The sequence below is a fragment of the Sardina pilchardus genome, chromosome 1, assembly GCF_963854185.1.
Source record: "Sardina pilchardus chromosome 1, fSarPil1.1, whole genome shotgun sequence".
Classification (NCBI taxonomy): Eukaryota; Metazoa; Chordata; class Actinopteri; order Clupeiformes; family Clupeidae; genus Sardina; species Sardina pilchardus.
In genome coordinates, this window is record NC_084994.1 from 40940099 (window position 1) to 40960122 (window position 20024).

The 20024-nt window shown below is 40.8% G+C and overlaps 5 protein-coding genes across 5 annotated transcripts; 3 read left to right on the plus strand and 2 right to left on the minus strand.

Annotated features, from left to right (window-relative positions):
- The first annotated feature begins 6749 nt into the window (after positions 1 to 6749).
- On the plus strand, positions 6750 to 7361 carry LOC134075545 (histone H1-like). Its single transcript, XM_062530863.1, has one exon. The coding sequence runs from the start codon at positions 6750 to 6752 to the stop codon at positions 7359 to 7361; it is 612 nt and encodes a 203-aa protein (XP_062386847.1).
- A 673-nt stretch (positions 7362 to 8034) lies between these two features.
- Positions 8035 to 8488, plus strand: LOC134091798 (histone H2A). Its single transcript, XM_062544470.1, has one exon. It carries the CDS (start codon positions 8035 to 8037, stop codon positions 8410 to 8412), a length of 378 nt encoding a protein of 125 aa, XP_062400454.1. The 3' UTR covers positions 8413 to 8488.
- Positions 8489 to 9174: 686 nt separating this feature from the next.
- LOC134092020 (histone H3) lies at positions 9175 to 9587 on the plus strand. Its single transcript, XM_062544815.1, has one exon. It carries the CDS (start codon positions 9177 to 9179, stop codon positions 9585 to 9587), a length of 411 nt encoding a protein of 136 aa, XP_062400799.1. The 5' UTR covers positions 9175 to 9176.
- Positions 9588 to 10167: 580 nt separating this feature from the next.
- On the minus strand, positions 10168 to 10557 carry LOC134075562 (histone H2B-like). Its single transcript, XM_062530864.1, has one exon. It carries the CDS (start codon positions 10555 to 10557, stop codon positions 10183 to 10185), a length of 375 nt encoding a protein of 124 aa, XP_062386848.1. The 3' UTR covers positions 10168 to 10182.
- Positions 10558 to 11539: 982 nt separating this feature from the next.
- Positions 11540 to 11881, minus strand: LOC134091985 (histone H4). Its single transcript, XM_062544767.1, has one exon. It carries the CDS (start codon positions 11870 to 11872, stop codon positions 11561 to 11563), a length of 312 nt encoding a protein of 103 aa, XP_062400751.1. The 5' UTR covers positions 11873 to 11881; the 3' UTR covers positions 11540 to 11560.
- Between the last annotated feature and the right edge of the window lie 8143 nt (positions 11882 to 20024).

Consider the following 20024-nt stretch of genomic DNA (forward strand, 5'->3'; position numbering starts at 1 on the left):
TGTTATTTCAGATAGATTGCTGCTGGGCTATACTGCGTGTCTTGTTGAATGTTAACACATTTCTGTCATCATGAAGCGCTTATGCAAAAGCATCTGTAGTACATTTAAACATTAACATAAAGACAAACAAATGCAACTTCCTGCAAAATCCTTAACTGCTCCTTTAAATATCTGACTGGGAAAGGGAATGCAGAGGTAAGATGATCTCAGTTAAAGGGATAGTTCGGGTTTTAAGACACGAAGTTATATGGGTTCCCTGTCAGCAACGTTGTGCATCAGCACTGACTTACCCCCCGACAGCGTCCTGTGAGCCGAGATCCAGCCGGTTTTTGATCGCTTTTGATGCTGAAGAAAGTAGTCCGGCAAGTTGCTGGGGTCACGAAAGTAAAGTGTTTTTCTTCTCAAAACCATATGCGTTCAAAAGAGTGATATATTTGCACCACAAAAACGTTGTCCAGGAAAAATTCAAACCTCGTTATCACTTGGCACTATTTTTCTCGATTCCTATTACTGCGCGCTACTGACAGCTGGACAACGTTTTTGTGGTGCAAATTAGGCCTATATTACTCTTTTGAACGCATATGGTTTTGAGAAGAAAAACACTGTCGGGGGGGTAAGTCAGTGCTTATGCACAACGTTGCTGACAGGGAACCCATATAACTTCGTGTCTTAAAACCCGAACTATCCCTTTAAGTGAAGAAACAGCCTACCATGAATACCTTGGAATTTCACATTGCAGATGTACAGATTAGTCATTATTTCTGAGAAATTACGCACTTCTCTCTCTCACTCACATCTGTCTCTCTCTCTCTCTCTGTCCTTCCCTAAGTGATCACTTTTAAGCTGAACTAAGGTGTTAACATGGTTCTGAAGAACTACAAACTAAGTCACTCGCAATAGAAAAGAAAAGATTTTACCAGTTACTATATTGTACAGTAGCAGAGGGTTTGTGTGTAATAGTTTACTATTATTGGTTTACATTTTCCTGTTTTCCTGTTTTGAAATTACAAAAAAAAGAAAGTAAAATTGCTCAAATATGTTTAACATCCAGTATTTACTGAAAGGTGAATAATTTGAGGTTGCCATCCAGTGATGTCATAATGTGCAAATTGGATGGACAAATTTACCCCCTCCATAAACTTTTGTTTATACTCAAAGATTTGTACATTTATCTCTGATCACTTTCAAGCCATGGCCTTTTTTGTTATGTAAAAATCCAATATTTATTTATTTTGAAGAGTCGAGATGATCTCCGTTTAGTGAAGAATACCATGGAATTACAAAATACCAATTGCAAAAGGCAGATGTACAGATGGGTCATTATTTCTAAGAAATTACGCACTTCTCTCTCTCTCTGCCCTTCCTCTCCCTGTAGCATTTGATCATTGTTTTTTTTTTGTTTTTTTTTAAGCTGGACCAGGTGTATGATGTCTGTCTATCGTTATTGCACTCAGAGGAAACTGGCATGTTTAATTCATCGCCCCATTTCCATCGTCCAAGTTGTACCCTACTTTGGAGTGGTCGATCTCTCTCCATACTAGTTTTGATGGACATATCAAGATTAATTGTCGAAATTAAAGTCAATAATATGCCAACTTTATTATGTCAACATGTCAAGTTTAATCTTCTCTTGGCAAACATATATATCTTTTTCATGTGTGGCCCTAATACTCCGTTGTATATTAACCTTTGAGGTTTCATTGACTTTTTTTGTGTGCAATCTTTGTGTTAGCATGTCTGCTTTTGTCTCATGCTACTGTTGAAACATGTCTTCTCCAAACAATATCATCTGAGCACTAAATGTGTGTTTCATCCATTAATGCAGGGAAAGCACAACATGCGTTTTGAAGGCATATGCATAGTTGCATTTTTTCACCTACTCCTGCCAGGTAAAGTAAAACAAACTAGACTGTCCTCAGTGATACAGTATATTGAAGATCTTTATTTTAATTTCCAAAATGAAAACTTAAGTCACTAGGATTTCATTTTGTTGTTGTTGTTGTTGTTGTTGCCATTGACTGTTTCAGCTGTGCAGTCTGGAGGGATGGTGACATACTCCACCACTAAAGTCTGTGGTCTTAAAGGGGCATCAGTGGTCCTGCCCTGCACATACATCTTCATTGGGATCCTTCTCAGAGAAGAGTGGTACGAAGAGAGGAGCAGAAGCGTCACTGAAAACCACTCCAAGTATCCTGATTGCAGCCTGAAAATTGACAAACTTTCAGATGACCACTCTGGGGTTTATCAGTTTAGGTTTTACACAGTACTACACTCGGATGGGATAACAAGGACACCTGGGATTACACTGACTGTTACCGGTACTGCTCAGCGCAGGAGTTCAAAAGGCATTATATGATATCTCATTACTAGGTCCAGATATAATCAACTGCTTTTTAATGGCAGCTTCTGTCTCACTGCAATCAGATATGGAGGTAAAGGAAGTTGATGCAGGGAATCCGAATCAGATTGAAGTGACCTGCAGCACCTCCTGCAGTTTGGGTTCTCAGTATGTCTGGTACAAGAATGGACAGACTGTACAGGGCAAAACCACAGCCTCCATACTAGTCACAGAAGTGGCCAGTTACTCCTGTGCTGTGAAAGGTCATGAATCTCTACGCTCCCCTGCAAAGTGTAAGTGCAGAACACCTTCAGTGTATTAGTTTAGAACTATTATTTTAGTTTGAAAGTAAATACTGTATATTTCTGCCTTGTTCCATGTTTATTCAGTGGTTTATCTGATGACTTTCTCATTTGTATATAGTCAGACAACTTCACCACTCACAGCATACATGTACACAGTCCATAGCTCTGATTAATATGGCTTTTTGTGCTCTGGTTGGATTATAGGTGTTCCCCGTAAAAAGTGCTGGGGTGTAATCTACTCCAATAAGAAGATCTCTGCATTAATGGGCTCATCGGTGGATATTCCCTGCACTTACTTTCATCCAAATCATAGCATTGTCGAAACATATTGGTTTAATAATCACACATCTAAAAAACACCCAAAAGATCTGAATTTTGAATACAAAAATCATGTTGAATATCTTGGAAACAAAAAGAGTAGCTGTACTTTGAGACTGAAAGACATCAGAGCCGGTCACTCTGGGGAATATGCCTTCAGGTTTACAACCAAAGAGGGAGAAACTTACTCTGGATTACCTGGAGTCAATATCTTTGTAATAGACCCCCGACCAGGTGATGTTAACTCTCCTTTTCTTCTTGCCTTTTCTTTTTCCCCATAAAACGAAGCACCATCAACTTAATTAGCAAACCTGGAGTTTATTACAGAAGACTTTTAAGATAACTGTCCGCTATACCAGCTCCCCTCGAAGGAAAGTCTAGATCTTACATGACATAATCTCCTTATATGGACTTTCAGTCGAGAGGATCTGGAAGGGGGATAGTTGTTGGTGCTTCGTTTTATTAAATGCAATTGACATAACAGATGTCCTTTTCTTCTGCTGTTGATAGATGTAAACGAATGTGACCTTCATCTATGTGGTCCGAACTCAGCCTGTGCCAACACCATTGGCAGCTACAACTGTTCTTGCTGGAGAGGATACACCCCAAAAAACACATCTTTGCTCATTAACATCAGCAACCCATGCATAGGTATCTAGTCTTTTATTTAAATTTCAGTGTGTAACTATTTTGCCTCAACTGTGTGTTTGTGTTTGTAAACATCCTCTGGGACTATTAGTATACCATATTCATAGTCCTTCTTCAAAGAGTTCTCGAATACATAGTAAAATGATTATTTACTAAATAAATTCAGCATTTTGTCCAAATAAATGAGAGATTATTTTTTCCTTATAGATATTAATGAATGTAAGTTTGATCCATGTGGTCCAAACTCCATCTGCTCCAACACCATTGGCAGCTACAACTGTTCTTGTTCAGGAGGATACATTCCAACAGTCCAATCTCTGCCTATTAGCAGCAGCAACCCATGCATAGGTGTGTTCCCCACTTTGCACAATTTCACCTATATTTTTATTGATGTTTATCCAATATGGCTCAAGGAATATACCTACAGTACAGCTGTGGCTTGACAGTAGGCGTAAAGAAAGGTCAAAGAAAGTCACCATTGCATTTTGAATTACCATCCCTTACAGATCCTGCAGAACTGTCAACATTTGAGTTTGATATTGTGGTGAGAACAGTATATGCTGACAAACTAAAGATGGAGCTGTTGTGGATTATTAGATTTGTTAGGATATCTGTGTTGATTTGATAGGCTATTTAAATGTGTAGGGACCCTGAACAAGCTACTGACGAGGTTTGGTGCTGTTTTGAACAATATAAAAAAATGCTATTTGGAAAGCCTTAGCTAATCCACTGTTTGCGGTTTTGGGCTATAGGGTGCACCAGTGCAAGCTCTGTAGGCCGAGTGGTTGATCAACATGAAATACTGTCTCCAAAGCTTATTACCTCTGCCAAGGAGGTTATGTTTTCATCAGGGTTTGTTTGTTTGTTTGTCTGTCTGTCTGTTTGTCCGTTCGCAAGATAACTCAAAAAGTTATGGATAGATTTGAATGACATTTGAAAAAAAACAAAAAACAATCTGAATTGACCCAAGGAAGAAACAATTAAATTTTGGGAGTGATCCATATCACCTTCTGGATCCAGGAGGCGGTTATGTTTTTGCTTGGCGGACGTCTGTGCTCTCTGAGTGCTTTTCTAGTTTGATATGTTTTCATGCAGAAAAACAGCCTGGGGTCCATTTTTGGCGGAGTTACACTTCAAGAATCATCATGCCAGTGTTTTGTATGTTGAATGCTATTATGTTTACGATGATGTAAAATAATGTTTATACTGTAGTTCCAGACCGATTTGGACTTGCCATGGCTGTCACATTAGGAATCATCGTAGCCTTGATTCTTGCTCTCATGCTGGTGTCTATCAGGTAAAAAGTGGAAATTTGTTTAAATCTGAGGCATACAATTTTGTAGTGGTGGAAGTGCAAAATATCAGAACATAAACAATCATCATGTTTTTCTACTTTGCTTCTTCATACTGTATAAAACATTTTTGTTTATATTTCATATAAAAAGTACTTCATGTGGGTAGTACATTGGAGGTTGTTTATACTTGTGAAATTAAAACTGTAGATGGTTCCTTGTGTTATATGTAGGATGTATACAATGGCAAGGGAAAACACCACCACAAATCAGGTATTGATAATCGATTACATTCTTGAAAAAAAAGTTCAATGTTTTAAGTAGACTAATGCGAAAATGATTTACTTACATCACCACCAATTTTCAATAATTATACAGAATCTCTCTCTCTCTCTCTCTCTTAATCTTTTAGAGTGACCATGATGATGTCCATGATGACAGGTACACAACTCTCAACCCCAGGACCCAATCCTCTGTGTATGTCACACTGCAGGTAAATGATCTCTTATTTAGCTTGTTTGAGCAGCCTGATTGACTGCTCTGTAATAGCACACTGGTATATGGAATACATATCAAAACTTTCTCTGTGTGTTTGTCTCAGCATTCAGTGTATGCTAATCTGCCGAGAAGAGAGACACCCTCTGCAGGCGTCAGAGAGGGAGCTCACGGATCTCATGAAATAACAACACAATGACAAAGACGTGTTGGTGTGGCAACCTGACTGGATCGCCGGATGTCAATGTCCTTTCTTCCCACCCTCCATATCTTTAGCTTTCTCTGTTAGTGAATGTTTAGCATGGTATCATTTAGCCATTTATACAGTCGCCGTTTTTCTTTGCTTAACCATAGTACACTCGCTGAAACATGTATGGCAACCTCACTTTGCTTCTGTTGTAAAAGTTGTGCTGTTTGAAAATGACATGTCCCACTGGCTCAATCTCTGCTGTTTCTCGCTTCTATGAACTGGACACCTTGACTTCTGCATCCTCTATTTACAGATCCTGAGACCAGTGATACAGGCTTATTGAAAACGGGGTACTGTGCAGATATTTTCAAACTTAGTTTTATTTGTGTTTCTTATTTGATGTCTGAATTAGGTTCCTGTTGCCTAGTTTAATGGCAAGTGACGTGTTTGTTTTGAGTATTGAAGCCATAGACTAAAAGAACAGCCTCAGCCGCTTTGTTGAAAAAACAAACAAACATCTTCTTCTATTCACCATTGTGAATTCTTAATTAAGCAGCCGTCATATATTGCCACACAACTTTCGTTTCCCCATCACTTGGTCGTGTAATAGTTTGACCTACAAGATGTATCCTGTGTGGCGCATGTTTGTTAACTGTGTTTCGCTGTCATCAAAAAGCTCCTCTGAGTAAAGTATACATTTGCAAAAAACACGTTGTCACTGGGTTTACCTGTTACTGAGACTCGTTTCTTGGTCTGTGCCACGTTTTTGTTGATGCATGTCACGGTTCTGCTATAATTTTGTGCATGGTTTCCTCACAAAGACAAGATTGACTGCAACCTCTCCACATAGACGTCAAATGTTCCCAGTTCGTTGCAAACGGGATAAGGGGCAACCAGAAGAACCCACATATTCACTTCAAAGTCTAGGCTGTGCTCTTCACAACAGACATCGTCTTGTTGGTAAATGTTGTATCACTATTCATATTTGTAACAAAACGTGCTTGGAGAAAACACAAGTGATATCTTCGCCACAGACAAGCCGGGCGAGCCCTGTCTGCTGAGTCTAAATGGTTCTCATGCTTATTTTAAGTACAGCCCACCAGCTCGTTGTGCTATTCATTTTCTCAGACCTCTGAAGGCTGTACGTGAACGTAATCGAGACAATGGCAGAAGCTGCTCCAGCCCCCGCAGCGGCCCCAGCAAAGGCCCCCAAGAAGAAGGCACCCCGGCCCAAGACAACTGGACCAAGTGTGGGCGAGCTCGTCGTCAAAGCGATCTCTGCCTCTAAGGAGAGGAAGGGAGTTTCTCTGGCTGCGTTGAAGAAGGCTTTGGCTGCTGGTGGATACGACGTGGAAAAGAACAACGCTCGTGTTAAGGTGGCCATCAAGAACTTGGTCACAAAGGGAACTCTGATCCAGACCAAGGGAACTGGTGCCTCCGGATCCTTCAAGCTGAACAAGGCTGCGGAAAAGAAGCCCGCAAAGAAGGCAGCTCCTAAAGCCAAGAAACCAGCAGCAAAGAAGCCTGCTGCGGCCAAGAAGGCAGCGGCCAAGAAACCAGCGGCCGCTAAAAAGTCTCCCAAGAAAGCAGCCAAGAAGCCCGCCACGCCGAAGAAGGCAACGAAGAGCCCAAAGAAAGCAAAGAAGCCCGCTGCACCCAAGAAGGCAGCGAAGAGCCCCAAGAAAGTCAAGGCAACGAAACCAAAGGCGGCCAAGCCTAAAGCTGCTAAGCCCAAAGCCGCCAAGCCCAAAAAGGCGGCACCTAAGAAGAAGTAAATGTTGTTCTCTTCTCCCCGACTAACAAAAAGGCTCTTTTAAGAGCCACCCAAATCTCTGAAAGCGTTTATTCCTCTAGTGTCTGCTATGCCTGATTTCGCAGATTCTCCAAACTCATTGTTCTGGAGTGAATGTTTAAGCGCATTACATTTTGTGGGCAATGAACTGATAATGAAATTCAAATAAATATAATAGTATTCTACTAAGCAAAGTATTGCGTCATCATACAAAGTACTCCCTTTAACATTGATTATTTCAAAATATCTTACAGATAATGTGCCTTATTCTATTCTATCAGTTTGCTTCCAAGCATGACACAAAGTATCCAATATAGTGCAACACGCAACCATTTCAGTTCACTGTTGTAATAGTGTTCAGAAAGCCACCATCCGGAAATGTTGATATAATTTAATTTTGTTTATTGGGCTACTTTCCTAATATATAGGCCTACCGCATGTTAAATTTAAAGATTAGAGGGAGGTGTAAGCACATTGTGCTACAAGCGCCAAATAGAACTGAATTGACGTAAGCAGCGAACTACACGTTGATTGGCTCTCAGCATTCTTTTCTCAGCCACTGAGGCACTGAGTAGCCCCGAGCTGGCCTTATATAATAGGACTTGACACCTTAAATCAAGACATTTGAAGATAAACTTTCAACATTAACTGCAATCATGAGCGGAAGAGGCAAAACTGGTGGCAAGGCCAGAGCAAAGGCTAAGACCAGGTCGTCCAGGGCTGGACTGCAGTTCCCCGTGGGCCGCGTGCACAGGCTGCTGCGTAAAGGCAACTATGCCCAGCGTGTGGGTGCTGGTGCGCCGGTCTACTTGGCTGCCGTGCTCGAGTACCTGACTGCTGAAATCTTGGAGTTGGCCGGTAACGCTGCCCGTGATAACAAGAAGACCCGTATCATCCCCCGCCACCTGCAGCTGGCTGTGCGTAACGACGAGGAGTTGAACAAGCTGCTCGGCGGAGTGACCATCGCTCAGGGTGGTGTGCTGCCTAACATCCAGGCTGTGCTGCTGCCCAAGAAGACCGAAAAGTCCAAGTAAATTGGCTCCCTCTGAATCTATGAAAAAAGGCTCTTTTAAGAGCCACCCAAATAACTTAAAGTAAATTCCAAGTTGCTTTTGGCATGATATCTACTGTTACAACGTACTTTTGTGTAGTAATGTAATATAATCAACAGTACTCCAACAGGAATTGGTCTTCCTAGCCACTAAATTCCTAGTCCAGATGACTGATTAAGGAAGGACAATAAACGACCATAATCTTAATTATTCTGCCATTGCGGAGTAAAACAAAATTGGTTAGTGGGTTTAAGAGTGAATACAATAAATGACTTCAAATTGATTTAAAAACAATATCAACAGATATTTATCAACCACAGTCGCACACATACACAATCATAAAAGAAGGAGGTAGTGAGCGATGATAAACACAATTCAATAGGCCTATTATATTGCGGATAGTCTGGCTTTTCCTAAACACTAGTATTTGAATGTCTAAATTGAGAAAATACAGGCTACTTTAAGTCATGACTTGTGCTTGTAGGCTACATGCTGTAGCTTGAAATATGTGAAAGAAAGTACATTTATTTTTATGTCGGTTTTGTGAATAGTGAATAAAGCAATAATAGAGGCGTATGGGCTGCGCTTTGTATTTTGAATTTTAGGCGCCATGAGGAGGGAACTAAAAGACCAATCAGCGGAGACCAAAAACCTGACGTAAACAGGGGGCGGGGGCTGCTGTCATAGACTTTATATACCCGCGTTCCGCCTAACAGTTCATACTCTTCTAACCTGAGGAACTAGTCATGGCAAGAACCAAGCAGACAGCCCGCAAATCTACAGGAGGTAAGGCTCCGAGAAAACAGCTCGCCACCAAAGCTGCGCGTAAAAGCGCACCGGCTACCGGTGGAGTGAAAAAGCCTCACCGTTACAGGCCAGGAACCGTCGCTCTGAGAGAGATCCGTCGTTATCAGAAGTCCACCGAGCTGCTGATCCGCAAGCTGCCCTTCCAGCGTCTGGTCAGAGAAATCGCTCAGGATTTCAAGACTGATCTGCGCTTCCAGAGCTCTGCAGTCATGGCTCTTCAGGAGGCCAGCGAGGCTTACCTCGTCGGTCTGTTTGAGGACACCAACCTTTGCGCCATCCACGCCAAGAGAGTCACCATTATGCCCAAAGACATCCAGTTGGCTCGTCGTATCCGCGGGGAGCGTGCTTAAATTAATTGAAGTTTGCACCCTATAACTCAAAGGCTCTTTTAAGAGCCAACCACACATTCAAAAAAGCTATACTTTCCAAACTGCTTGCAGAACCGCCACACATTCACAGATTTTTACTGGTTTGAGTAAGGTTACCTTTTTTTTTTATGTCGATTTAGGCAGTCATTGTTAAATCAATTATGGTATTTTGAATTCAGTTGGTCAAACTATACACACAGTATGGGTAATAGTGATATAAACCAGCAATTCAAGCAACGACCTGATTAATAGATCAGATACATGACACCAAAACAGCCTCCTGCTTTTCAACGTCAGGTTTTCCAGTCAGTTTTTAGTTAAGGTTTCTCACTTTCAGATTTGTATGCTGGATAAACACCTTTACATGATTTAAGTCGTGACCGTGTAGTAGATTTAATACTCAAATGGTCCCACAGGCTACTACTCAGCAGAGACATTAGGTCCTCAAATAGAACTGTAAGACAAAGCTGTACAAAAGTTTAATAGTTAGGCGTGATCACATTGGTATTACTTTTCAAAAGAAAATGTGAGTGGCTCTTAAAAGAGCCTTTGAGAAGAGAACTTTTCGAATTCGGATCTACTTGGAGCTGGTATACTTGGTCACAGCCTTGGTTCCCTCGGACACAGCATGCTTGGCCAGCTCACCGGGCAGAAGCAGACGCACTGCGGTCTGGATCTCCCTGGAAGAGATGGTGGAGCGCTTGTTGTAGTGAGCCAAACGGGAAGCCTCTCCAGCAATGCGCTCAAAGATGTCATTCACGAAGGAATTCATAATGCCCATCGCTTTAGAAGAGATTCCGGTATCAGGGTGGACCTGTTTCAGGACTTTGTACACGTAGATTGCATAGCTCTCCTTCCTGGACTTTCTGCGTTTCTTGCCTCCTTTTCCTGCCGTCTTTGTCACGGCTTTCTTGGAGCCCTTCTTCGGGGCAGGCTTGGCTGGGTCTGGCATGATGTCGCTTCGGCTGATAATAACAGAGAAACTGACCTGAACTTAGAAGTTACCTATTGTATATCCCAGGTTCTATGCAAATGATAGACTACGACAATCATACACCCACGATCACAATGACCTGTTATGTCCCCCCGAAACCAAATACCCAGACACGGTTGGTCATTTTTAAAGGGGGCCGTCAGTGAGAGAAGGTCAGCACCACCCACAAATCATGAGTTTACCCCACCTGTTGTTCTTTTCCCGCATTTTTCTTCTGAATGCCAATGAATAGTGAATAGTTCTACATTTGGCCTTCTAATTCATGATTACAGTTTTACTCAGACACTTTAATGTACTTCTCGAATCATTATTAACGTTTGAGCAACATTACTCCTGTAATAATGGTTCTTTACTGAACTGTTTGTACTGCGCTGCAATTTTTACAATTCTAAAACCTTACAGCACTGCGCAAAAAGTTAGGATAGATAAATGAAACACATCACGAAATGTCCCTTAAATTAACTCCAAGTATACATTCATGTACACGTATACACTGTCTGTGACTGAGGCTAAAATAATGTAGGCCTATAAACTTGACAGACAACAGAAATAGTTATGGCGAGACTTCTGCGTGTAATGACTCAAACGATAAAATATGGCCTATTTGTTTAATGGGTTGGACTAGGCTACTCGCCCCGGAACCGGCATGATTTTTTTAGAACTCTAATTTGAGGTGCTCATGGTATTTTTTTTATAAGAACGCAGCCTGTTCGTTAGAAGTGTCTCGTTGGAATCGTGGTAAAGTTGGTTTTATATTGGATGTTGGATATTCAACTTTACCACGCTCTCATAGCATCGCAATGCCCTGATCCTGCAAGTTCTGACAGTGTAATGTGTAGCCTAATAAAAGTAGCCTATATAATTCATAGTTCCCTACACACACAGAAATATTCTCTTCTAAAGGATGTGGGTGGCTCTTAAAAGAGCCTTTGGGTTTAAGTTGAGGAAAGAAAGCTGATTTTTAACCGCCGAAACCGTACAGAGTACGGCCCTGGCGTTTCAGGGCGTAAACGACGTCCATGGCGGTCACGGTCTTTCTCTTGGCATGCTCGGTGTAGGTGACGGCATCACGAATCACGTTCTCCAGGAAAACCTTCAACACACCACGAGTCTCCTCGTAGATGAGACCAGAAATACGCTTTACGCCACCACGGCGAGCCAGTCGCCTGATTGCAGGCTTGGTGATTCCCTGGATGTTATCACGAAGAACTTTTCGGTGACGCTTTGCGCCTCCCTTTCCAAGACCCTTTCCTCCTTTACCTCTTCCGGACATAATTGCAAATAATTTCAGCTGAGATTTGTAGGAATGACTTATAAGCACTTGCAACTCGTTCTTTTACACACAGAGAGGACGTTGGTGAAAACTACTTAGCACTGCCCCTTCACGGCCCCTCCTCTTTCTGAACAGAGATTGCGCGGGCATTAAGGGGAAATACGTCACCAACGCCCACATTTAGAGGTTCGACGCGGTAACTTTACGTTGTTCTTTATACAACTTTACAACGAAAACGAGAAGGGCTGTTATTATTTTAACTGCTTTTAGACTTGTCCTCCGTAGATGTCCGACGCTTCGGGTGATTCAGATATGATGCTTACATGCGGATATTATGTGAACAACACCCACGCACATGAACAGAATCTCCGCGTGTGGGTTGTGACGGCGCAGTCCATCATGACCATCGTTGTAAAAAAATATTTTGCTATGTACACGAGCAATTGCAAACAACCTTGGATCCGCACACATAATTCACACATAAAAAGTCACGTTGACTTGTTGCGCGAAATAGAAGTGGTCGTAAGAGCGAACCTGCAACACCTATTTGACTAGTTTACAGGCGCACTCAAAATGCACCATGAATGTCTGATTATCCATTAGGCTGCTATTCAACGAAATGCAAATTATCTACAGTATATGGACCTGAGGGGCTGTAATTAGCAGGTCCATAACCACACGTATGGCAATGGCAGGTCCCCTTTGTGTCACACGCCACGTAGCCTACTATCTACAGCTGATGGATGGATAGATGGATAGATAGATACTTTATTGATTCCTAATGGGACATTCAAGAGGTCCATATAGGTTATTTGCATGTAGGTCTCCTCCAATAATGTATATTAGGCTAGCATTTAAGTAGGCTATAGTCTTTTAAAAGCAAGTGTGACAAGTTAAGCATTTTCTTCAATATTTTTACAACTGGATACGCTACATTTATACTACTTTATAACTCAATATAACTCAAACTCAAACAAGTTTCAAACTCGTGTTGGTGTTACACTGACTTAAAATATGGATAATGGCATTCCTGACATTGCCAGTGTTTGTCGAGAGTGCTTGGTATTGCACCACGCGAGACCTTTTTCATCAGTCTGATGATCTAGGTACCATCCAATGCGGATACCTTAGTGCTAAATTCACAGAAACCTCAGTACATTCACAATGTATGTCTGCTAAATACTTTCCTTTACTTTATTTACATGCGGCTCTCACAGGCCCTGCAACACAAAGTGTATCATAATAAAGGCTTTGTTTGACTGCAATGCATGCTTCATGTGCACACCAGTGCCAAGGTTTATGTTTTATTTATTTATTATTATTATTATTATTATTATTATTATGCCCAGTCCTCAGTTTTTCTGTTAATTAACCTGTTTCAGACACCAAATACATCAACACCCATATATTTACAATGAGATAATGACATAATGATCATTGATACTGGCAGAATTAAAGGAGCATTACGTAGGTGTTGTACCTTAAAATAATATTCAAAATAAGTGTGTGATGCCATAATGACTTTTAATGGGAGAATAATACTGTTGTTGCATTACGTTTGACGCTCATTCATTAACAGTCTATGTACAAAACGTACAGTATTTCCTGAGCATAAACAAAGGAATGCCGTTATAATATGCATACTGAGGCTGTGATCGACCAGTTGAAATCTGAAAGACGAAATGCCGTCTTGTCTCTATTTAACCAAGAGGATTTTCTGTATTTCTCCTCTTTCACATTAGTCAGTGACACTCACAGTACTAAAGTAGCCTAAACGCTGAGACGATGCTGCAACTGCATGTAGAACCTCTGCCATAGCCTTTGTTCTTGTTTTTAAAAATAAATTAGTTTCTGCTGCAGAACAAACTTTTCAAGGCAGAGGCAAGGCAAGGCAAGGCAAGGCTGTGTGCCCTTCCTGTAGTGTTTGTGGGCCACCGTTCTCTACTCAAATCTGGAAAGAGTTTTGCAAATTAATCGGTGCCTCTCCCCGCTTATCTTCAAGTTTCTGCCCCCAGACAAATGGACAGACCGAACAAGCGAACCATGAAGCTGGGGGAGTACAGCATACACACAACTCCTTGCCCACTTCCTCCACTGGTCTCTCCCCGTTTGCATTATCAACCCCCAAAGGCCCTGCCTCTTTGGGGGCCTGAACTGAATACTGATCTCTCTGCTTGTTTTTGCCTGTTTGGATGTCTGCCATGCTTTTTTGTCTGATTCTGCCTGACTGCCTATTTTGTGTGTCATTCTTCCACATACATTGTCTGCACACTTCAGTCCTTACTGCAATTTTAAGGCAGCAGGCATAATGTTTGTCTACATTAAAACTTCACAATCAACCGTCTGCCTCTGAGTCTGCTTTTGGGTCCACAGTACCTAGCCTCACCAGACCTGACATGACACTGATCTGAGGAAGCTGTTCATGGTGGTGTAATGGTCTTGTGTCAGCAAGACCAATCACTATTATGCAAGAACCCACAATACAAAAAGAGAAGCATTTCGTCAGCTTATTGTTTCCACATTCACACGTCCAGTCACTCATCAAAAGTGCTGTCATTCAGACATTGGTAGACATCTCTTCAAGAGAAGGTAGGGGAATGTTAAATAATTATTTAGAATTGATTCAATATAGTTTTTTCATATTGCTATGAAACATGCATTTTCCAAACATATTCACCCTCTATCAGTGAACCATGAGAAGATTAACAGGAAGCAATTTCACTCAGCCAGAGGTGATTCTCCAACTAGGAGCACTTTCGGCACTGTGAACTTTTGGAAAATTCACTCTCTTAAAACACACATAAAATAGTTTTCCTAACTTCATTCATTTGTCTTCTAACACAATATAACAGTGGGCAGTTTTAGAATTCCATGAAATGTTACTATTTTTAACAGTTTTTCTGTAATGCGTTTTCAATGATGTCATTTCCACCACTGGAAAAATAAAATCAATATAGAGTGTACTGGAATGGTGATATTAAAGTTCTCAGTCCAAAAGCACATGTATGTTATGAGAACATGCAAATAGTGCACAAAAATGGCATTTATATCATGTTTAAAGCTATGCCTGTAATTTCTTGGAGGTGGAAATGACAGAGGTGGAAATGACATTTTAGCAGTTTTTCTGCAATATAGTGCACCCTCATGTGTCAGACTTAGCTACTTTTGGACTTAGCATATTGTTTACTTTTAATAAACATAAATACATTATTTTCATATTTGTTTTACTTAATTCAACTGAACTACAGCTGAGGTGGAAATGACGCTGAATAAAAATACTGTGCTTAGAAGCTTGAGTTACCTTAATTTATTGTCTTGATCTTAATAGGTCATGTTCCAGAAGTTTCACCTTCAACTAATACTTCCTTTGTTCTATTATTTCCATGGTAACCAAGTAAATAAAATATTTAAGGTGGGCCTATTAAGGTGGATTTTGTTGAGGGTGGTGGAAATGACGGAAAACCTGGGGACAGACTTATTTTATTCCAAATATAGCTTAAAATTGTTATATACATATGAAATGTTGATGGCATGATATTATTTGATTTGTCCTTAAGACAAACATGTTAAAATATGTTTTTTAATTCATCCTTTAATTCATTTTTTTACCATTCAAAGAGGGCCAGTCTGGGTTGGGGACAAGCACAAAACGGCCAAATCTGCTAATAAACAGCCTTGCAAAAGCATTTTTAAAAGAAAACAAAGGGCAACATTTGGTGGTTACTAGGATATTGGAGCATGAACTTCATAATGATGATGTTTTTTTGCATTTATTTGTTTGGTTATTTACAAAAAAAGGCCAAGGACACAAAAGTGCCTGTAGTTGGAGAATCACCATACAGTATGTCTACACTTAGAACTTAAAATAATAGCAGTTATTGGACAGTTGTCTAAAGCAACAATGCAGTTTCATCTCCAAAATAAGGCATTTCTTCCTCTTTCCTGCAAATAAACCGCAAGGAATTTGTAAAAAAAAAAAATTGGACAAGTCACAGTGTTCCACTCTGTAGGTATATCTGGTCTTGGGTGTTGCTTCAGATCTTACATTATACTTTATTTAGACTAATTAAAACTATCTCAAGAGTTTCCAAAAACGCTAAATTCACCATTTTAATGAATTTTCATAAATCATTTTTTTTAATTATTATTTTGTTTTCCAAGTAATTTCAGTGGAACTGTAACTGGGTTATGTTTAGTTGATTTATCTTTACTCGATCAAAACAAAACAATTTGTTTTTATAAATTTTAGCGTTTTGGAAAAGAGCTCTTGTTGTATAATTTAGACTATTGCCACAAGCTTTGCCGTTTAATGTCATCTGAGAACTAAATGTGTGTTCCGCTCATTTATTCAGGGACAACACAGAATGTGTTTTGAAATCATTTGCATGTTGGTGGCATCTTTTCACCTAAACCTGCCAGGTAAAATGGAAAAAAAATATTATAGTGGCTTCTCAGTAACATTTCTATTTCTCACATACATTTGAGATCGTACGTTTCCTAACTTCCAAAATCATATTGCTAGGTCACTAATACTGTGCCATCGACTATTTCAGCCGTGCAGGGTGGAGGGAGTGTGACATACTCTACAGCAGGGGTATTCAATTAAAATTCAAAGAGGTCCAGTTACTAAAATGTCCTCCCGGCAAAGGTCCGAATCTTAAATTGTCACTGAAAATAGTGTAGGCTACCCTGAAGTTAATAAAATCAATAACGCATGTACATTTCTAGGCCTATTTAATTTATTGTTACATTTCAAGTGTTTTCAAAGTAATATGCTTGTAACATACCAAAAAGTCTTAACTTGAATGGTACTTGAATGCAAAACAATACTGTAGGCTAGTTGTCTTTAGACTACTAGGCCTACATTTCAAGAAAGACAGACAACAGACACTGAATTTATTCTGAATGGAATAAATATAAAGTGCAAAATAACTTTGAGCAGCCTGAACTTAGGGCCTATTTCAAGCAGCCTAGGCCTAATGTAAAACATTCCGAATCTTTTGAATAAAATAAAAGTGGATCTTTAAGAAAAGAAAAAAAGACCTTTGCATACTGCGTTCTAGTATCCTCTGCTAATAGTTCAGATGTTCTTGAATCTTGTTGTTGAAGCTGACAATGGGATCTGTAAAGTTTCTGCAGCCGCATTAAGCACTCATTCACAGCTGCTGTCCCATCGCTAAATGCTCTCTTGTGTTGCATCAAAATCCACGCAATCTTTAACGAACACTAATTTGCCTGTACATGCATGCGTGATCACACGAGTAGACCTGTCATAGTGTGCTTTCAATTTGATAATTAGGCCTATTATCCTACCTCCGCCGAAGAAAGTAATGTTTTCATCGGGGTTTGCGTTTGTTTGTCTGTTTGTTAGCTCTCGGAGTGCTGTTCAAGTTTTACTTGCCCTCACTGCGGACTTCTGCGTGTACCTTTCCTCTAACGACCCGTGTTTGATCTCAGTGACGCACGCTAACGTCGCCACAGTTTCACAGCGCATATTTACAGCAACACGAACGTATTGGTCCGTCCGTCCATTCATCTTTAAAAGTTCGGTTTTCACCATCATTTTTGAGCAAGCCATTTTCTCTCATCTCCTCTCTCTCCCGCTAGGCCTATTCTCTGTTGCTGAAAGGTAAACAATCGAGTTGATTGGCTTGGCTACGGACGATGCTCTTTGATAATATTAGGCCGACAATTTCAACGGGTCCGGACAGCACCGTCACTGGGTCCGGACCCGGACCGCGGTCCGCCATTTGGTGATGCCTGCTCTACAGCGTCTGTGGTCTTAAAGGGTCATCAGTGGTCCTGCCCTGCAAATATGAATATTCCTGGATTGGTGGATATCTCAGAGGAGAGTGGTACAAAGACCAGAGGTGGAGCGGAAGAGTCTGGGAACACAGCAGCTCCAAATATCCTGACTGCAGCCTGAAAATAGACAAACTTACACATAAACACTCTGGTGTTTATTACTTTCGGTTTCACACAAAACTACGCCAGAGCTGGATCTCTGGCACACCTGGGATTACAGTCACTGTTACTGGTACTGCTCAGAACAAGAATTTAAAACATCATTATATATAATAGAGTATATATACAGTATATATATATATATATATATATATATATATATATATATATATATATGTAGCCCTCTTTTACCTCAGAGGGGTGTGCTATTGTAACCTGGGTCCTAGGGTATGGTTCTCACCTGTTAAGCCTGCTGCTGTTTAACCAGAGTAGCTTAAGCACCCCTATGGCATAAAGGTTATACGTTGCTCTATATAACCAGTGAGTGGAGACGGAGTCAATATAACACAAAAATATGTATTATGAAACACCATAAAATTACCATATGGCAATGCAATTGAATAAAACAAATATAAATGTACAAAAAGTATTCCAATATGCCTAGCCACTAGGCAGGAGTCAAATCAGCTGAGCCACCTTGAGGGTCAGTCTCAGTGGGAAGTTCCCAGCAGTATACCAACAGTCATGAAATGAATACAAATATAATTCTAAGTGGGATATATATCAAAAGAGTACGCTAAAAACTAGTGGTTTAAAACGGTATGTATATCAATCAATAAATTCCCTGTGTGGTATTAAGTATAAAAAGACACTAAGGTAAGTATATATTAATTAGTAAATCTCTGTGTGAAAATATGTGTAAAAGCTACACTAAGCAGTAGCGAGTAAAGAGGTGAGTATATTAATTAGTAAATCTCTATATGGAAATATATGTAACTGTAAACTCATACACATTAACATTAATCAGCATCAAGGTTGGCAAACTGATAACAATAGCCTGAGATGACCGGTCACTCAACATACAGTAAACAAATAAAGACAATACATAAAAGCCGGCAAAATGAAATAAAACCCCCGTTGCAGGCCTGTTTTAGCTGGTGTTGACAGGTGATGGGTTGTACTCACGGTCCCTTTAGCGACAAACCGTGCACCAGTATGTGCGTCTCCGCGAGTGTGTGCGAGCCGCGCGATCAACAAGTGAGCCGTTATCCCTCGAAGCCGGAGTAACCACTGGCTTTCTCCTGGTCACCAGTGGCGCTATCCGGTTGGCGGTGCTCCCTCGACGGCTACTCAGTGGAACCACAGGGGTACCCGGAATCCTGTGGCGCTAACTGAGCAGCAGTTATACTGGAGAACACTATCAGCGAAACGGTTTACTTGAGGAAACTAACGTTATGGTTTACCTCAGAGCAACAGCTAGCTTAACGTCACACTTAGCTAGAAGTTAGCAACAGTATGCTACGGTAAAATCCCCAAGCTGAGGGGCTGGACACTTAAATAACAGTAACGTCGATCACTAAAAGGTAAAACACCTGTGATGTCCTGTATGAATTACTCTCTTAGGGAGACGAGGAGTTACTACCTACTTTCCTAGTAACCTACTATATTTGTAGCTACTTCAACGTAGAAACCCCATCTTCTATCGTCTCATCCATTAGCCTCCCGGCTCTCTCTGGCTGCATCCGAATACTCATACTAACGTACTAATCAGTAGGCGAGACGCAGTACGTCACAGTAGTAGTACGTCCGAATGCTTATGCTGCATTCCAGACCTCATCTAAACGAGTGGGAGGTGGGACCTACCCTACCTGAAAGGTTCTACCTCCCACTTCAAAGCGTTCCAAGCATTTTGGAGTGGGACGTTTAGAAAACATGGGTGACCGCCGTAACGTTAGCATATCGTCATAACGTTAGCATATTAGGCTAGGCTAACTGTATAACGTTATAACGTTACTTTCACAATACGCTGTATTCTTTGTTGACACAATTTTAAGTCATAATATGAAGAACAAGTTAATTACTGTGTCTAAAACAACCCTACCCTAAAGTTTATAGCGTATTCCTTGAAGTTATCTCTCACGGAGCATGTCTCCATGGGCGCCGCCATAATCCTCCCACTTCATTTTGTTGAGGTCGGGGCAGGTTGAGCTCCTACGAGTTCGCAAGTAGGAGCTCCCACTTCGACAGGCGTTCCAGTGCATCTTTCGTAGTTGGAGGTAGGATAAATCCCACATCCCACTAGTTTAAATGCTGTCTGGAATGCACCATTAGTAGGCATCAACTAGTAGGCGAAAAGTACCCGGATGGCCTACTACCTCCAGCCTCCACAGTATACAACGGTTGGTCA

Bases quoted from the DNA above. Each gene is read 5' to 3' on its own strand.
- LOC134075545 (XM_062530863.1), top strand. From the start codon at position 6,750: ATGGCAGAAGCTGCTCCAGCCCCCGCAGCGGCCCCAGCAAAGGCCCCC.
- LOC134091798 (XM_062544470.1), top strand. From the start codon at position 8,035: ATGAGCGGAAGAGGCAAAACTGGTGGCAAGGCCAGAGCAAAGGCTAAG.
- LOC134092020 (XM_062544815.1), top strand. From the start codon at position 9,177: ATGGCAAGAACCAAGCAGACAGCCCGCAAATCTACAGGAGGTAAGGCT.
- LOC134075562 (XM_062530864.1), bottom strand. From the start codon at position 10,557: ATGCCAGACCCAGCCAAGCCTGCCCCGAAGAAGGGCTCCAAGAAAGCC.
- LOC134091985 (XM_062544767.1), bottom strand. From the start codon at position 11,872: ATGTCCGGAAGAGGTAAAGGAGGAAAGGGTCTTGGAAAGGGAGGCGCA.